This window comes from Capra hircus, chromosome 19 (assembly GCF_001704415.2).
Source record: "Capra hircus breed San Clemente chromosome 19, ASM170441v1, whole genome shotgun sequence".
In the NCBI taxonomy this organism is placed as follows: domain Eukaryota; kingdom Metazoa; phylum Chordata; class Mammalia; order Artiodactyla; family Bovidae; genus Capra; species Capra hircus.
The window spans coordinates 51,911,422-51,926,941 of NC_030826.1; the positions used below are offsets into that span (position 1 = coordinate 51,911,422).

The 15,520-nt window shown below is 60.3% G+C and overlaps 1 protein-coding gene and 1 pseudogene across 2 annotated transcripts; both read left to right on the top strand.

The window, feature by feature from the left end:
• LOC102176264 lies at positions 1,203-1,679 on the top strand (annotated as a pseudogene). The gene has a single exon (XR_001296855.2). The product of XR_001296855.2 is annotated as an MICOS complex subunit MIC13-like (transcript).
• On the top strand, positions 8,883-15,208 carry CBX4 (chromobox 4). Its single transcript, XM_018063649.1, has 5 exons — positions 8,883-9,225; positions 9,374-9,417; positions 10,559-10,624; positions 12,716-12,782; positions 13,028-15,208. The coding sequence occupies exons 1-5, from the start codon at positions 8,914-8,916 to the stop codon at positions 14,432-14,434; spliced, it is 1,896 nt and encodes a 631-aa protein (XP_017919138.1). The 5' UTR covers positions 8,883-8,913; the 3' UTR covers positions 14,435-15,208.

Genomic DNA, 15,520 nt, shown 5'->3' on the forward strand with positions numbered 1-15,520 from the left:
ATCAGCAGAATGTGTGGGAGAAAGCAATCTCCAGCTACTCCATGCACAGAATGGCTGTAGTTGGTTTTCAAAATTCTGAGAAAGACCTCTCTCCCACCGAGGTTTCTGCGGCGGCGTTTCTCTGGTCCTGTGCAGTATTTCTTGGCTCCCATGGCATTTGTTTTGGTCTCCAGGCCAAAAAAGAAACCTGTAATCCCTAATAAGTTTAAAAAGAAAAGGACCCTTTCTCTATATGGATCTTCTTTCATGAGACTCTGCTATTTCTTTGGAATCAAAGAAAACATCAGTGTCAAGCAAGGAGGTGGGGGTGGGAGGCACAGGTCCATTTCTGAACCTTTCGATCTGAATCCGTCAAAGAATACAAAATCACCCCATTATAATCATTACTGTCAAATCGCAGGCAATCAACTCGCTGACACAGGCCAGATGGACATCCGGGAGGAATCCATAGAGCCAGAGCTGGTTCTGAGCCCTGCAGAACTGAACCCTTTAAATCAAAGAAGGAAAAAAAGGCAGCCCTTGTGTTTTTATTTCCTGGTGTTCCCTGTTACATTTACATGTTTGTTTGTTTGATTTTTTTCAGGAACATCAGACAGAAACCTGCACTTCAAACCTAGGAGAAGTGGCCCAAGGATGCCTATAGATAGACAGCCACACGTGCAGATCAGTGTTCTGAACTCCCCAGTGCCATCAACCCAAAGCCAACAACTGAGGCAACTGAACCCATCCACAGAGACAGCTGGTAGTTCCCATTCACCAACTCTCCCCAGAGACGCCATTCTTGACAGTTCTCCCAGAAGCAGGACCACATTCTAGGAGCCCTGGGCGCTTTTGTCTTTTGGGACTCCTTTCTCCATTAAAAAAAAAAAAAAACAAAGTGTTAAAAATTATAGTTTATAACTGCATTGGTATAAAGATGAACACATTAATATTCTACATTAAAACATGTTCTTGAACTTAAGCTTTTTTCTTTCTGATTTTAAAAGAAATTAGATATACATACAGTGGAATATCATTCAGCCTTAAAAAGGGAGGAAATTCTGACACATACTAACAACATGGATGAATCTCAAAGACATTATGTTAAATGAAGTAAGCCAGACACAAAAGGACAAACACTGGATGATTCCACTTACATAAAGAACAAAGCAACCGGAAGCTGCGGGCGAACCGATTGTCCTTGCGCGTGGAGCCGAGCGATCATGGTACCCTGAGTTTGGTCGCTGATGAGGTTCCTCATCAAGGGCAGTGTGGCTGGGGGTGCTGTCTACCTGGTGTACGACAAGGAGCTGCTGGGGTCCAGTGACAAGAGTCAGGCAGTCCTTCAGAAAGCCGAGGAGGTGGTCCCCAATGCCGTGTACCAGTTCAGCCTGTACGTGTGCGAGCAGACAGGCCTGAAGTTACCGCAGCTCCCAGCCCCTCCAAAGTTTAACTTTCACATCCGAGACTCTTGGAATTCAGGCATCATCACCATGATGTCAGCCCTGTCCGTGGCCCCCTCCAAGGCCTGGGAGTACTCCAAGGAGGGCTGGGAATACCTGAAGGAGCGAACCAAGTAGCCTGTCAGAGAAGCTGTCTGCCCCAGGCGGGAACAGGGGCAGGGGCGCCACAAACACCAGACTGAGACCCAACTGGGCAGCTCCTGGCCTTGCTGGCCCAATAAAGGACTTGGAAGTGTTTCTCAAAAAAAAAAAAAAAAAAGAACAAAGCAGTCAAATTCACAGAGACAGAAAGTAGAATAGTGGTTGTCAGGGACTGGGGGGAACAGAGGAGGAGTTGTTAGTTAATGGTTCGAGTTCCAGTTTGTGAAGATGAACAATTCTGGAGATGGATGGGGGTGATGGCTGCACAACGATGTGAATATACTTAATGCCACAAAACACTTAAAATGGTTAAAATGTTACATTTTATGTTTTTACACATATACATAAATATATGTAGTATATTTTACCACAATTGTAGGGCTTCCCTAATGGCTCAGATGGCAAAGAATCTGTCTCCGGTGCAGGAGACCCAGATTCGATCCCTGGGTCTGGAAGATCCCCTGCAGAAGAGAATGGCTACTCATTCCAGTATTCTGGCCTGGAGAATCCCATGGACAGAGGAACCTGGCAGACTATAGTCCATGGGGTCGCAAAGTATAGGACATGACTGACTGACTAACACTAACTAACTACAATTTTAAAACAACAAAAAGAAATTAGAATACTTTTGTGGACCCCTGAAAGTATTGTGGGCCCTGGCACTGAGCCTTCCCAGCCTTATAGAGAAGAGACCCTACCCAGAAGCACACAGCTGGCTGGCTTGTGTGGGCCCACTCATGCCCTTCATCAACCCCATATTCATATAGCCACCCTCCCCGTGTTCCTTCTTCCATCAGCCTAAGCCCAGAAAAAATGAAACACAGAACTTTATTTGGGACTTCAGTGGACAGAGATAATCGACACATTTCAATTCAGCTCCTGCCTTTCTCAAGGCTATTGTCTCCATCAGAGGAGAGGACCTGAGGTCCCTTCCTCCTTCCCAGGACATCTCTTGGGGTTTTATTCTCTTTCCCAGTCAGCAGCCAAGAGGAGTAGCCCTTACAGGGAAGTGTCAGGGCACTTATAAGAGGTGGCATTTGTCAGCCAAGACAGCATTTTTTTAATTTTTACTGAACCTCAGTTTAAGGAAGAGAGTTCCTGGTGGGGTTTCTACTCTATCCCTTCACCACCCCCACCCCAGGTCCTACATGAAGCCAGCTGGCTCTCTGGGGAAATCTGCACTGTAATATCAGTTTACTTCTTATTGGCCCTTTGATAGCAGATCAGGGGCTTTGTGATGCTCTCGACCTGTGACTCCTTTAAAAACCTCAAATCGAAAAAAAAAAGGATATATTCTCCTCCTGTCGACTTCTCTGTGAGTGAAAGGGCACTGAGCAAGGGATCGGTTTGGGAAACAATGGCCTTGACTACTGAGTAGTGTTTAGTCCTGAGTGTGCAGGGGGTGTTCCTAAAGCTTAAAGTCGTTCTGGGGCCGGTTGTTTCTGGTTGGGCAGGCAGCAGCCTCGCAGCCCAGCCGGAGTGAGGGGAAGGGGTGGGGCTGTGCCAGAAGCAGGGGGCGCGGGGCTCCTCTGCTCACCCCCTACATGAGACCCGCACTTCGCCCCACGTGTACATCTCCATCCCATTCCGGGGGAGGTGGGGCGATGCGGGCGGTGGAAACGGGGCGGAGGGCTGCCAGCTCCAGCAGGCCCCGGCTGCCAGCCAGCCCAAGGGGAGCCCGCCCCCTAGGGGAGGGCGTAGCAAGTGCAGGCTCCTCGGTGCCCCTGCCCCGGCCCCGCCCTGGCACCTGGAGCAGGCAGGTGAGGCCGCTGCCGGGGTCCCCCGGAACCGAAGGGGACTCCTTGGGGGTTCTCGGGGACAATCACAGAAAACGATCCTCCGGAAGAAGCTGGACAGGAGGACTTCTTGGACAAACCCGGGGGTTCTTTCTGGAGGTGGGGTCGCGGAGACACCCACCGTTTTCTACCAGGATTCAGGAGGGCGGGGCGAGGAGGAAGTGGACTAGGTGACCACGTCCGACGACCTTGTCGTCGGGAGTGGGGGTGGGGTGGGAACCCGGACGTGGAGAGACCAAGTTTCAGGACAGCCAGATTCAGCTCCGGAAGTGGCCAAAGCCGGCCCCATACAGACAATACAGGATTTAGGGGGGGGGTGCCCGAAGCGTTACCACCCGCCCCCAGTCCTTGGCCCCCGCAGCACAGGCAGAACCGTGCTCTGGCTGGGCCCTCCCGGCCGCCATCCCACGGTCACCGGATCCCTGAGCACCCCCTCCGTTCTCTCTTTGATCCTGCAGGGACACCCCCGCCCCAGGTGTCCAGCGGAGCTTGCAGCGCTCCGGCCCCTGGGGATCGATCGGCGAGCTGGCGACGCGCCGCCGCGGCTCCGGAGCCACCGCCCCCTCCCCCGCCCCGGCTACGCAGGACGCGGCCTCGGAGCAGCGTCCTGGCGGTTGCGGGCCGCGGCCGGACCCGGCTCCAGGCCAGCCGCGAAGGCGGAGACCGACCGGCTCCTTCCGATCGCTCCGGCCTCGCCACTACAGGGTTGGCTGGGACGAAGAGGGGGAGGAGAGCAAGCCCAGCTTCCCCGGCCGCGGCGCTCGGCACCCCACCCCCGCTCCTCCTCCGTCGCCAACTACCCACTCCTGCGCGCGCTTAACCCTCAGCGCGCCGCGAGGCCGGGACGGGGGCGCGCACAGGGCTGGGGGGAGGGTGGGGTAGCAGTTACGCTTCGGCTGACTACTACTTCGGGGTGCGCCTGGAGATTTTAATTTTATTCCGAGGTTTGCTGCAGCAGCTCTTGGTTGGAAAAAGGAAAGAAAGAAATCTGCCGTGTGTGTGGGCCCCGCAGGGTTTGGGGGGCGCAACGAAAGCACCCGGGAGCAAAACGCAGGGGCGAGTGTGAGTGGGGAGAACCTCGTAGGCACAGGAGACCTGAGGGGAGTCCTTGGGCAAACGAACCCCAAATGAAGAACACACAGCGCACCGAGGCCGTTTTGTGTGCTCGGCGGCGGCAGGCGGTGGAAGCTACACCAAAGATCATATTTGAAATATGGATCCTGGGGGCTCCTATCTCCAGGCGGGCGGGAGCCCTGCGACCGAGCTTGGGATCGGGGCTGAGTGGGCTTCTCCTAGCGAACCTGGGAAGCTGCCTTGACGTTGGGAGGGGGTGGACCAGCCGACGTCGTAGAAAACGACGCGTTCCGCTCTGGCGCCGGCGACCCCCGCGTACCGCAATGCGGAGACGCGGCCCTGCGGCGGTCAATGTGGCCCCAAGGCTTGCCCCAAGGGGCCACGACCTTGCAGCGTGCCAGATCCGTTCCCCGACCGTTCACCTTGCCTGGCCCTCCCACCTGGAACCCCAGCTCCAGCTGTAGCCGAGCGGCTCTCTGCAGACGGACGCGGGGGCGTCAGGGGCTTCACCACCGAAATGAAAGCCGACCCTTGGCGGGCCATGCCCCGAAGAGCAGAAACATGGGTGTGGGGCCTCAGAGGGCGGAGGGACGCCCTTAGAGACAAAGTCATCCCTCGGAGAAGGTGCACGGGGCAGCCTTCCGGCTCCCACACAGCCTCCCTGCTCTCCTCACCGCCATCAATAACAACACCCCCACACACATACACAGCCCCACCAGGCCAGCTCCCCCAAAGCCAGCGCTAAAATGCAAAATTACATATGCCAGAGCTGAAGTCAAAGACAAGTTCCCCTATTAAGAACAGAAGAGAGAAATGAACTCTAGTCAATACCTGGGCAGATTTTGTAGATGTTGCTAGTAAATTCTCCCTCAGCTACTCAAAATCCACCTCGGGGGTTCTAAAAAGTCACACTAACTAGAGGGCTTTCTTAGTGGGGGACTAGCTGGGGAAGTCACAGGCGGCCCCTTCCGGGCAGAGCCCAGACCTGGGCTCCGTGGGCGGGTAGTGGCATCTCCTGGCAGAGAGCGTCCATTCAGAGAGTTTCTTTAAGAAGTCGTTTGTTTCCCTCAGTTGACATGGGTCAGGCCCCTTGGGGATCCGAATTGTCAATGACCACCCTCCGGTCCAGGGCCGTTAAATTTTTCCAGGCTGCTCCAGGGTCTGCTCTTCCAGCCCTCTGCCCTCGGGGTGGGAGCCTGGGCTCCTCAAGAAAGCACCGCTCCTCTCTTGGGGCCCTTGAGGGCCCCTAGGGGCCCCAGCCCGAGGTGGCACCCAGAGGACTTCTGCCCTTCAGGGGAACCAAGGTGTGCGATCTGCCTCTGGCTGGAAGGGGGCAGCATCAAAAGCGCAGGCCGACGACCCTTCTCCGGGGTTCCCCGTGGGCTTGGGATATCCCGGGTCGGAGGCAGGGGCCCCAGCTGAAGGCTCTGGGAATCCCGTATTTAGAGCTCCATTTGTCTGCTACTCCCTCGAAGGGGCCAAGACGGGGCGGGATGGTAGGGGAGGCCCCACGGGAGATTTTCCAGGAGGGGCTTGCAGTGCACACCGGGGGAGCTTCGAGGGCTCACGGTTCCCCACCCCTCAGTTTCTGTCCCTTCCTTCTCCCTGCAGCCCATTCACAGCCCGGAGGACCTGAGCTTCGCCCCACAACCCGCCGGCAGATGAGCGGTGGTCTAGGGCCGGTCTGCGAGACAAGGCTCCGGCTCGGGGAGTCGGCCTCTCTCCACGTTGGCCCACCCACCGCCAGGACGAAAGAAACAACCACGCGAGTTCCCGGGTTCGGCTTGCGTATTTCGGTCACTTTTCAAGCCGGGAGCGGGGGCGGCCGGGGACTCCCGGGGCTTCCGAGGAGCTTCTGGGCGTCCCCTCCCGAAGTGTTGGGGAGACTGCGGCTGCTCGCACGGTCACACCGGCAGCTCCAGAAAAGACCCGCCGTGTTGGCCGGTGGGAGCCACCCATCCTCCTCAGCTCGGCAGCAGAGCCAGCTCGGCTGCTGCGCAAATTCGCCGTCGGGGCACCGGGTGCCATCGCGTGGCCCCCGAGATCCCGAGCGGGGGCCCCGGAGGGGCGCGGGCAGGGAGAGCTGAGCCCTTGCCCGCGGAGTCCGACGCCCCTGCCGGCGCGGAGGCCGTAGCGGCCGCTCGCCCTCCCTCGGCGCCCCCCTGCCCGGGACGCCTCGGAAACACCCATTGGAAAAAATTTTCGGGGGGTTTTCTAGCGAGGGGGCTGACGGAGTGTCGGGAAGCTCGGACCCTCCCTGGACGAAGGGACTGTCCTGGACGAGGTCGCTCCAGATCTCCCGACAGACTGACATTGCCGGCGGCGTGGCAGTTTGGTAGGCTCAGTTCGGAAGAGGGACTGTCGCGCTGACAGCGTTTCCTCCGCCAACTTCAGGGACCCTGCCCCTTCTACGGTCAAGTTGTCCCACACGAGTGCTCCTCGCCTTGGACACGAGGGTTAGGAAAAAGCTCAAAACCCAACAGGAGGAGGAAAACCTTTCCCTGCGTCCCTCTGCCAGCTTCTATAAACCCAGAGAGCCCCCTTTCCCCAGTACTACGGGAAGGCTTCGCCCCCACCCAGGCAGGCGCGCCCCCCAACACCTTCTGGGGAAATCTTGTGTTTGTGCCTCAAGCTTGTCAGAGGGCAGTCGCTGCAGACCGAGCCCCTCTCTGGGGCAGCCAGAAAGGGATCCCCGCGCCGCCCCCCAACCCCTCCAGGCTTTGGCAGCGGCCGCCAAGACAGCAGAAGCCGCCCAGACACGGGAGCTGAGAGGTGGTGGTGAAATGGTGGAGTCCATGTGTGCGTCCTGAAACACCAGACCATTTCCAGGCTTCTCCTGGATTCCTGGGAGAAAAGGAGCCCAAAGCGGGCTTTGGGGGGTTCGCTTCCGCACCCCGCCCCTCCCCCCGCCCGCTCGAGCCCCGGCGCAGTTCCCACCCAGCATTCCGGGACTTGTGTCAGGGCGGGAGCGGAGACCCGGATGGCTCTTTGCCCGCCCCCCTCGCTCGTTCCACTCTCGCTCGGCTTTTGCTCCTTTCCTTTCTTCCACGGACGCTCAGCCAAGAGATTGCGCAAGCTTCCTGCTGCCGGTCCTTCAAGGGCCCGGAGCCGGGGGCCCGGGCACACCCCCGGGTAGGCGCACCCCCGCCCCTGTCACTCGGGTCGCCCTGCCCCCTCCCCAGCACCCCCCCTTCTCACTCCGACCCCACAGAGCTCGCGGCCCCGCGGGCGGCGCCCTCGGGAGGCCGCGTGGGGCGCAGCAGCTCCCCCAGCCGGACGCCGGAGCTGCACGCCGGAACGCGCCGTCTCGCCGCCGGAGGTGCTAAACTTCACACTCGGCGGCTTCTCCGGCCAGGTCGGGAGGGCCTCGGCTCGGCCACGGCTGCCGGCCGGGGACCAGGGAGCGCGAATTCGTAACCAGCGCTTGGCTCCTCGGCCATTCCATTCACCTCCCTTTCGTGCGGCCCCGCTGTGCCCTGTTCAGTTTCAACCCTTTCTTGGCCTTCCCTGCCTTCTCTTTTCGAAGCCCTTCCCGGGACCCCACCAAGTCCTCTCGGGCCCCCAAGTAGACCTGGACATCCTCTTCGTCCTCTCTTTGTCCTCCCTGCCTCACGCCGTGTTGGCCGCGGGGTGGGGGTGGAGGGTTGCTGCTGGAAACCCGACCTCCCGCCCGCGCCCCGCCAAAGACAGTGCTGAGGGTAAAGTAGGAGCCCAGCAGGATTCGGGGAGGGATTGAGAACACTTTGGTAGGGTTCTTGAGCTCTAGGGCCCCAGGCTGGCTGCTCCTCTATCCTCTTTCTCCTCTCGGCGCTCTTCTCCCTGGCGATCCTTTGCACCCAGTCCTCTCTCTCCTCTCTATTTCTCTTCCATTCCTCGCCTTCCTAAATGCCCTCAGCCTCGTGGGGCGGGGCGGGGCGGGGCGGCGGGACCCGGGGGCGGGGGGAGGGGGGGTCCGCGAGCTGCCCCGGCTCCGATTCCGCCCCCTGCCGGCGACCCCCTGGGAGTCTGCACATGACGCAATTCGGTGCAAATGGAAACTGCAGTGGATGCTCCCGTGGCCCCCGGCAGGGGTCCCCGGGCAGTACACGCTGAGAATGAGAGGCGAAGGGGGCAGGCCAAAGCGCTAGGCCGTAGGCGAGGGGTCGCAGCCAGACCCTCGCGGCCCCGCCAGGCTCTTTACCCCCGCCTCGGCCCCCTGCCGACACACCTCTCTCCGGCCCGGTCCCGTTCCCTCCCTCCAGCGTCCCTCTCCCAGGCTCTACGATCCCTCCCCCTGCACCTCCCCGACGCCCTCCTCCTCCTGGCCCCCTCCCGCGCCCTTCCTCCACCACCCCCCCGCCCCGCCCGCCGCCCAGGCCCCGGGCCTCCGGTAGGCCGGGCTGCGCCAATCCCGGCCGCGGCCCGCCCCCTGACGCCGAGCAGGGCCCGGCGAGGCCCCGCCCGCTGACGTCCGGATTTGCATGAGTTCTTGTGCAGCCGCGGCCCGGGCTCAGTTGTCTCAGCGAGCGCGAGCCGGGAGCCGGGGCGGGCGCGGGCAGCGGCGGGCGGCCGGGCTGTGCAGGACGAGCGGCGGCAGCGGCGGCGGCGGCGGCGGCGCGGGCGGCAGGGGCTCCTCGGCCGGGCCGGCAGCGGGGCGCCGGCGGGAGCCAGCAGCGTCTGCAGCCGCGCCGGCCGCCCGCGCCCCGGCGCGCTCCGGTTCGGCCATGGAGCTGCCAGCTGTTGGCGAGCACGTCTTCGCGGTGGAGAGCATCGAGAAGAAGCGGATCCGCAAGGTAGGGCGGCGCGGGGGCGGCGGCGAGGCGGCTGGGGAGCGGCAGCCGGAGCAGCCCGCGGGGAGGCGGGGAGGGGGGTGGGGAGGCTGCGGGCCGGAGCCGGGGATCCCGCGGAAGCTGATGGAGTGCTGTCTCTTCCCCCCCTCAGGGCAGAGTGGAGTATCTGGTGAAATGGAGAGGCTGGTCCCCCAAGTAAGTAGCGGCCGAGGGGCGGGAGAGCCTGGTGCCGAGGCGCGGGGCTCCCGGGCTCCGGACCAGCCGGGCTGGTGGGGTGGTGGGGGGAGCGGACGGGAGGCGGGGTGGAGGTGGGGTGGAGGGAGGAGGGGGTGGGGAAGTCGGTGGCAGGCACTGGGGAAGCCGAGCCGCCGAGCCCGAGCCCGGCGCCCTGTGTTGTACTCCGCTCTCCGGGAAATGCCATCACTAATTTATGCACTAAAAGGAGCCGGAGGAGCTGGAGAGACGCGGGGCCGAGCCGGGGAGGCCGGCGGAGGGAGGGAGGGCGCAGGCACTGACTGATGTGCAGCAGAAAATGGCTCCTTTCCCCTTTCCCTCCACCGAACGGCTCCATATTGCAAAACCAAAAAAAAAAAAAATTAAAAAGCGACGAAAATGCAATTGTGTGCCTCTTCCCTCCTAGTGGTGCAGGGAGAGGAAGAAAAAAGGCAGAAAATGTTGGGAACTGTCACTGCGGCGCTTTTGGTGGGGATTTTTTTTTTTTTTAATTTGAAATGCGAAGGCACCGGATGGAGACAGACGCGCAGGCACACGCACACACACTCACACACTCACACACACACACAGAGGCATATTTTTGTGTTGCTGAGTATTTGGGGGTTGCTTGCCCGTGACAGCGGGCTCCAGAGCCGTGAGGGGGTGTGGGGGGGCCGCGTGGCTGACGGTGATCGGATTAGGGGTCAAATAGAGAATGGCTGAAGCCCTCGCGGAGACTCGGGGCTGGGGAGAGGAGGAGGGGACTGCGACTTTGCATTTTGGCTGCTTTGCACGCAGGATTCCTGGTGAGCAAAGTGGCTTTGGAACATGTCGCAGTAACATGCTTAAAATTCTTGACAACTGCAAAATAAACTGCTAGTTTCATTTTCCTTACCCCTCCCCTTTCTTCCTGCCCTTGTGTGTTTATTTTGACTTGGGGAGGGTGTATTAGGGACCGTGTCAGGCCTGCAGAAATTTACTCTCCACCCCCCACATCCACAGCTAAATAGCTTTCAGTTCATGAAGACAGAGTAGGGCCTTATGTCATTCCCCACCTGGAGGCCACAAAGCTGGCTCGGTTTTTTTTTTTTACGCCGTGTCCCCCTCCCTTTTCCCTTGCAAGATATAACACGTGGGAACCCGAGGAGAACATCCTGGATCCCCGGCTGCTGATCGCCTTCCAGAACAGGTGAGCGTCCCCCAAGCACCCGCCGCCGGCAGCCGTGACCGTATATGGGAATGGGAGAGTGGGCCAACGCTGCAACAGGACAGGGGGAAAGGGCCGGGACGGGGGCTGGCAGGAGTCCCCTCCCCCGGGTCTGAACAGGCACGACTGGGGCCTCGGCTCCTCTAACCAACGTCCTTGGCGGTTGCTGCAGCTTGGGGTGGGGGCGGGGCAGGCCCGGAGAAGGAGAGGCTTGTGTTTGGGGGAACTGCGGGAAGGGCGCTTGCGGGTGGCCCTACAGCTGCGCGGATAACTTGGGGCTGCGCCTCGGTTCTCTGCCGGCCCCCCCTCCCGTGGCTACTTTGGAGCCCCACCCCCGGAGCCTAGGTGTTGCTTTCCTGCTGCCACTGGCCGCTTGGCACGGGCACCTCTCGGGGCAGCTCCAAGGGAGCTGGCATTGTGAAACCTCCGGACGTCACAGAACTGAACTTAACCTGTTGGGGACTGGAGAAAAGTTTACAAGACCTTAAGCCGCCACCCTCACCCCCCAGGGAGCTTGGGGTCGACAGGGGGCAGATTCTGTCTGGCGCTGCGTGCCCTTCACACCTCCCAGTAGGCTACTTGGTGGGTCTGGCCCACATTCTCAGGGCAGGGGGAGTTTGGCCCACCGGTTGTGGGGTGGGCACTGCCTGGTGGTGGAGGGGTGGCTTCTGACGAGGGGTTCGTCGCGCGCACAGATGCTTGTCACGCTGCAGCTGCTGCAGCTGGATTCACCACCGGTGGCTGTGGTTCTCTGTTTCGGGAGGACAGAAGGGGGAAGGGCGATCGAGGAGGGGCGGAGCAGCAGGAGCCCGCGGAGCTGGGCCACACCGCGGCCTTCCATCCCCCCTCCCCTTTTTATTTTGTATTATTTCCTGTGGCGCGTTTGCCTCTAAAACTGTAAACTCTAGCCCCTTGGAAGGAGAGACCATCAGGGAAGTTGCTCTCCTGACGCAGGAGGGCGCCGAGAAGGGATCCTGCCCGGGTTCCACCTGGGAGTTCACCAGCCTGTAACCATGTCAGCGGCTGATGCCATGTTGCATAATGGATCCCCGAAGATTTAAAACGCAGGCTGTTGCAATGCCATGCAACTTTGGAATCAGGCCCCAGCCGGGGCCCCCAGGCATGACAGAACTCCTCTGGGTTAGCCCAAGGGTAGAGGGGTGCCTAAGGTCTGGAATGGGCTGGAACTTTGGCCTACGCTGGAGAGGCACTCGCTTCTGCCGTGGAGGGTTGGGCAGTGCTAGGACCACCCTCCCAACCTCGGATCATTCTCCACCAGGCTGCCAGCGAAAGCCTGACAGCTGTATTGACCAGCACCACAGCCCACGGGCTTTTATTAATAATTTGGAAATCAAGGGAAGCTGGGAACCCGGGCTCGTCGAGTAGGCGGTGCTTCTGTGCGTCTCCCCGCCCAGCAGCTCCGCCCCAGCCGTACCAGAGCTGGTTCACCTGGTGGCTGCGAACCTGGCCAGGCCCTGGCCTCGGTGTCCTGCCCCCGCCCCCAGCCCCTAATTGGCTCATTTGCCGCTGTGTAAACAAGGGCGCAGCCCCTCCCCCTGTTTAGTGCCTGGCCTTTAAGAAAACGAGTCCTCCCTTCTGCCGGCGGCACTCGTTATCTGAATCTTAATGAGGTCATTAGCATCCCGTGCCTCTGACGGGGAGGCACCCGGTTGACGCTCACCTCATTTGGACTTGTTTTCATCCCTTGGACCCCCGAGCTCACTGCGTTTTGTGCAGGGCCACGGGCCCAAGGCTGTGGGCACCAGTGCCAAGCTGCCCAGTGTCAAGCTGCGGGCAAAGATTCAAGGCTGTGGGGGGCCCCATTTCAGGTATGGACATCTGAGGTGGGGGAGCCCTTCGGAGAGGGCCCCTTGGGCAGATAAGGGTTGGTGCTGGGGTAAAGTGGCACTCTGGAACTGGACCGAGGCGTCCAACTGACGGTAGAGGCAACCTTCTGCCCTGAGCCCTTGTTCCCTCTGGTTCTTGCTGGCCTCACAGCTCACCACAGTGGGGGCAGAGCAGGAGGGGAAGTGACTGAGGCTAACAGCACTGCCCTCTGTTCCCTCTCCGCAGGGAACGGCAGGAGCAGCTGATGGGATACCGGAAGAGAGGGCCGAAGCCCAAACCACTGGTGGTACAGGTGAATACACTCCCGGGCCCCAGGGCCAACCACGACTTATTCCCTTGACGTTGCCACCTGAGGTGCCTCCAGGCTTGGAAGTCGGGGGGAGTTCCTCTGAAGCACCCAATTCCACTTCATCTTGACTTCCCACACCCTTCCCCGACCTGGTATGGGCTGGAACACTCCTGATGCTGGAGGCTTGCTCTGGGGCTGGTCTGATCCCTCCTCTTACCTCCCCCTCCATTCCCACTCCGTCCCCCCAGGTACCTACCTTTGCCCGTCGTTCCAATGTGCTGACCGGACTCCAGGACTCCTCGGCTGACAACCGCGCCAAACTGGAGCTGGGCGGTCAGGGCAAGGGCCAGGGGCACCAATACGAGCTCAACAGCAAGAAGCACCACCAGTACCAGCCGCACAGCAAGGAGCGGGCGGGCAAGCCTCCACCACCAGGCAAGAGCGGTAAATACTACTACCAGCTCAACAGCAAAAAGCACCACCCCTACCAGCCGGACCCCAAAATGTATGACCTGCAGTACCAGGGCGGCCACAAGGAGGCGCCCAGCCCCACCTGCCCGGACCTAGGCTCCAAGAGCCACCCGCCCGATAAGTGGCCCCACGGCGGGGGGGCCAAGGGCTACCTGGGAGCCGTGAAGCCCCTGGCCGGTACGGCCGGGGCTCCAGGCAAGGGCTCCGAGAAGGGTCCCCCCAACGGGATGACGCCGGCCCCCAAGGAGGCAGTGACGGGCAACGGGATTGGGGGAAAGATGAAGATCGTCAAAAACAAGAACAAGAACGGCCGCATCGTGATCGTGATGAGCAAGTACATGGAGAACGGCATGCAGGCGGTGAAGATCAAGTCCGGGGAGGCAGCCGAGGGCGAGGCGCGCTCCCCCAGCCACAAGAAACGGGCTGCTGAGGAGCGTCACCCCCCAGCAGACAGGACTTTCAAAAAGGCCGCGGGGGCGGAGGAGAAGAAGGCGGAAACGCCCTCCAAGAGGAGGGAGGAGGAGGCGCCGGGGACCGGGGACCCGCAGTCCCAAGAGGCTGGCTCCCGCAAGCTCTCCCCGACCAAGGAGGCCTTCGGCGAGCAGCCTCTGCAACTCACTACCAAGCCCGACCTGCTGGCCTGGGACCCGGCTCGCAGCACACACCCGCCCTCCCACCATCACCACCACCACCACCACCACCACCATCACCACGCCGTCGACCTAAATCTCTCCCATGCGCGCAAGCGCTGCCTCTCCGAGACCCACGGCGAGCGAGAGCCCTGCAAGAAGCGTCTGACGGCGCGCAGCATCAGCACGCCCACCTGCCTGGGGGGCAGCCCCTCCGCGGAGCGCCCTGCGGACGTGCCCCCCGCTGCCGCCCTCCCGCAACCGGAGGTCATCCTGCTGGACTCGGACCTAGACGAACCCATAGACTTGCGCTGCGTCAAGACGCGCAGCGAGGCCGGGGAGCCGCCCAGCGCCCTGCAGGTGAAGCCCGAGGCGCCCGCGACCGCGGCAGTGGCTGCTGCGCCGGCAACAGCGGCCGAGAAGCCCCCGACCGAGGCCCACGAAGAACCCGAGGAGCCACTGAGCGAGTTCAAGCCCTTCTTTGGGAATATAATTATCACTGACGTCACCGCGAACTGCCTCACCGTCACGTTCAAGGAGTACGTGACCGTGTAGCCGAAGGGCGTCGGAAGAGGAAGCGCTTCACCCTCTGGGACTTAACACCTGGGGCCTGGGGGCGGACTTCTCTGCAACTGCGGGAGCTCCCGGCCCGGCCCCAGCGCGAAAACGGCCGAAGCCGCAGCAACCGCGTCCCTCTGCCGGGTCTTGGCTGGAGCGCCCGGCCCACACTGGCACCTTCCACGCCGTGCCTGCGGGTCTCGTCCTCATCTGCCGCACCCCCTCCTCTCGTGGACCTCCGGGACTGACAGGGCAGCCACTCGCGGCGGTCTAAGAGTTATAGTATTATATTTTAACCGTGCTAACTTGTCAAGTGCAGACTTTACTCCCGTTTGTACGTGGTGTTATATTGAAATGTATTGTTTGAGCTCAAAAGGCCCACCACCCCCTTCGGGCTGATATATATATATTTATTTGTAGGTATTTATATATTGAAATATAAAAGCCTAGATTTATGGAGTTTCCTCTAGATCATGTTATATTCTATATCAGACGAACTATTTTCTGTTGGCCTTTCTACCCGTTCATTCAGTATTTCGGTTGATTTCATTTCCTCCCCTTCCAGGAACTGCAATACCAGTAACCTTGGTATATATTTTTTGATACTGTACACATGGATGTGTTGTTTCTATGTGCAAAACAACAAAAAAAAGTTTGTTAAAAGGCTAAACGAGCTCTCTAGAAACTGCTGCTACTAGAAATGTCTAAACTATAAGCTTCCAATTATTACCTGCTTGAATGTAAATATTAAATGGAGATGTTGAAGGTGCACTTTCGCTGTTTGAGATTAGCTAAGAGGGAACGTCAGAGACGGGGGAGGCGGGGTGCGGGCGGCGGCTGGACCCCTCTCCGCACCCTACTTCCGCCTTAGGTCGGGCGGGGGTGGGGTGGGGGTGGGAGGACCTATCGCATCCTGCGATAAACTTTTGCAAAAGCAAAGTGAACTGGTTTCACGAGCAGAGGCGCCCGCACCCGGGGAGTGACCCCGCTCCCCGGAAGTCGAGAGGCTTTCCAAAGGAGAGGGGAATTCCTGCGGGGGGGCTGTGCTGCCGTCGCCCCCCGCTCTCAAGAGTTTTTGGGCCT

Excerpts from the sequence above, each read along its gene's own strand:
- CBX4 (XM_018063649.1), top strand. The coding sequence starts at position 8,914 with ATGAGTTCTTGTGCAGCCGCGGCCCGGGCTCAGTTGTCTCAGCGAGCG. Across the intron at positions 9,418-10,558 it reads TGGAGAGGCTGGTCCCCCAA|ATATAACACGTGGGAACCCG; the intron begins GTAAGTAGCGGC and ends TTCCCTTGCAAG. Across the intron at positions 10,625-12,715 it reads CTGATCGCCTTCCAGAACAG|GGAACGGCAGGAGCAGCTGA; the intron begins GTGAGCGTCCCC and ends CCCTCTCCGCAG.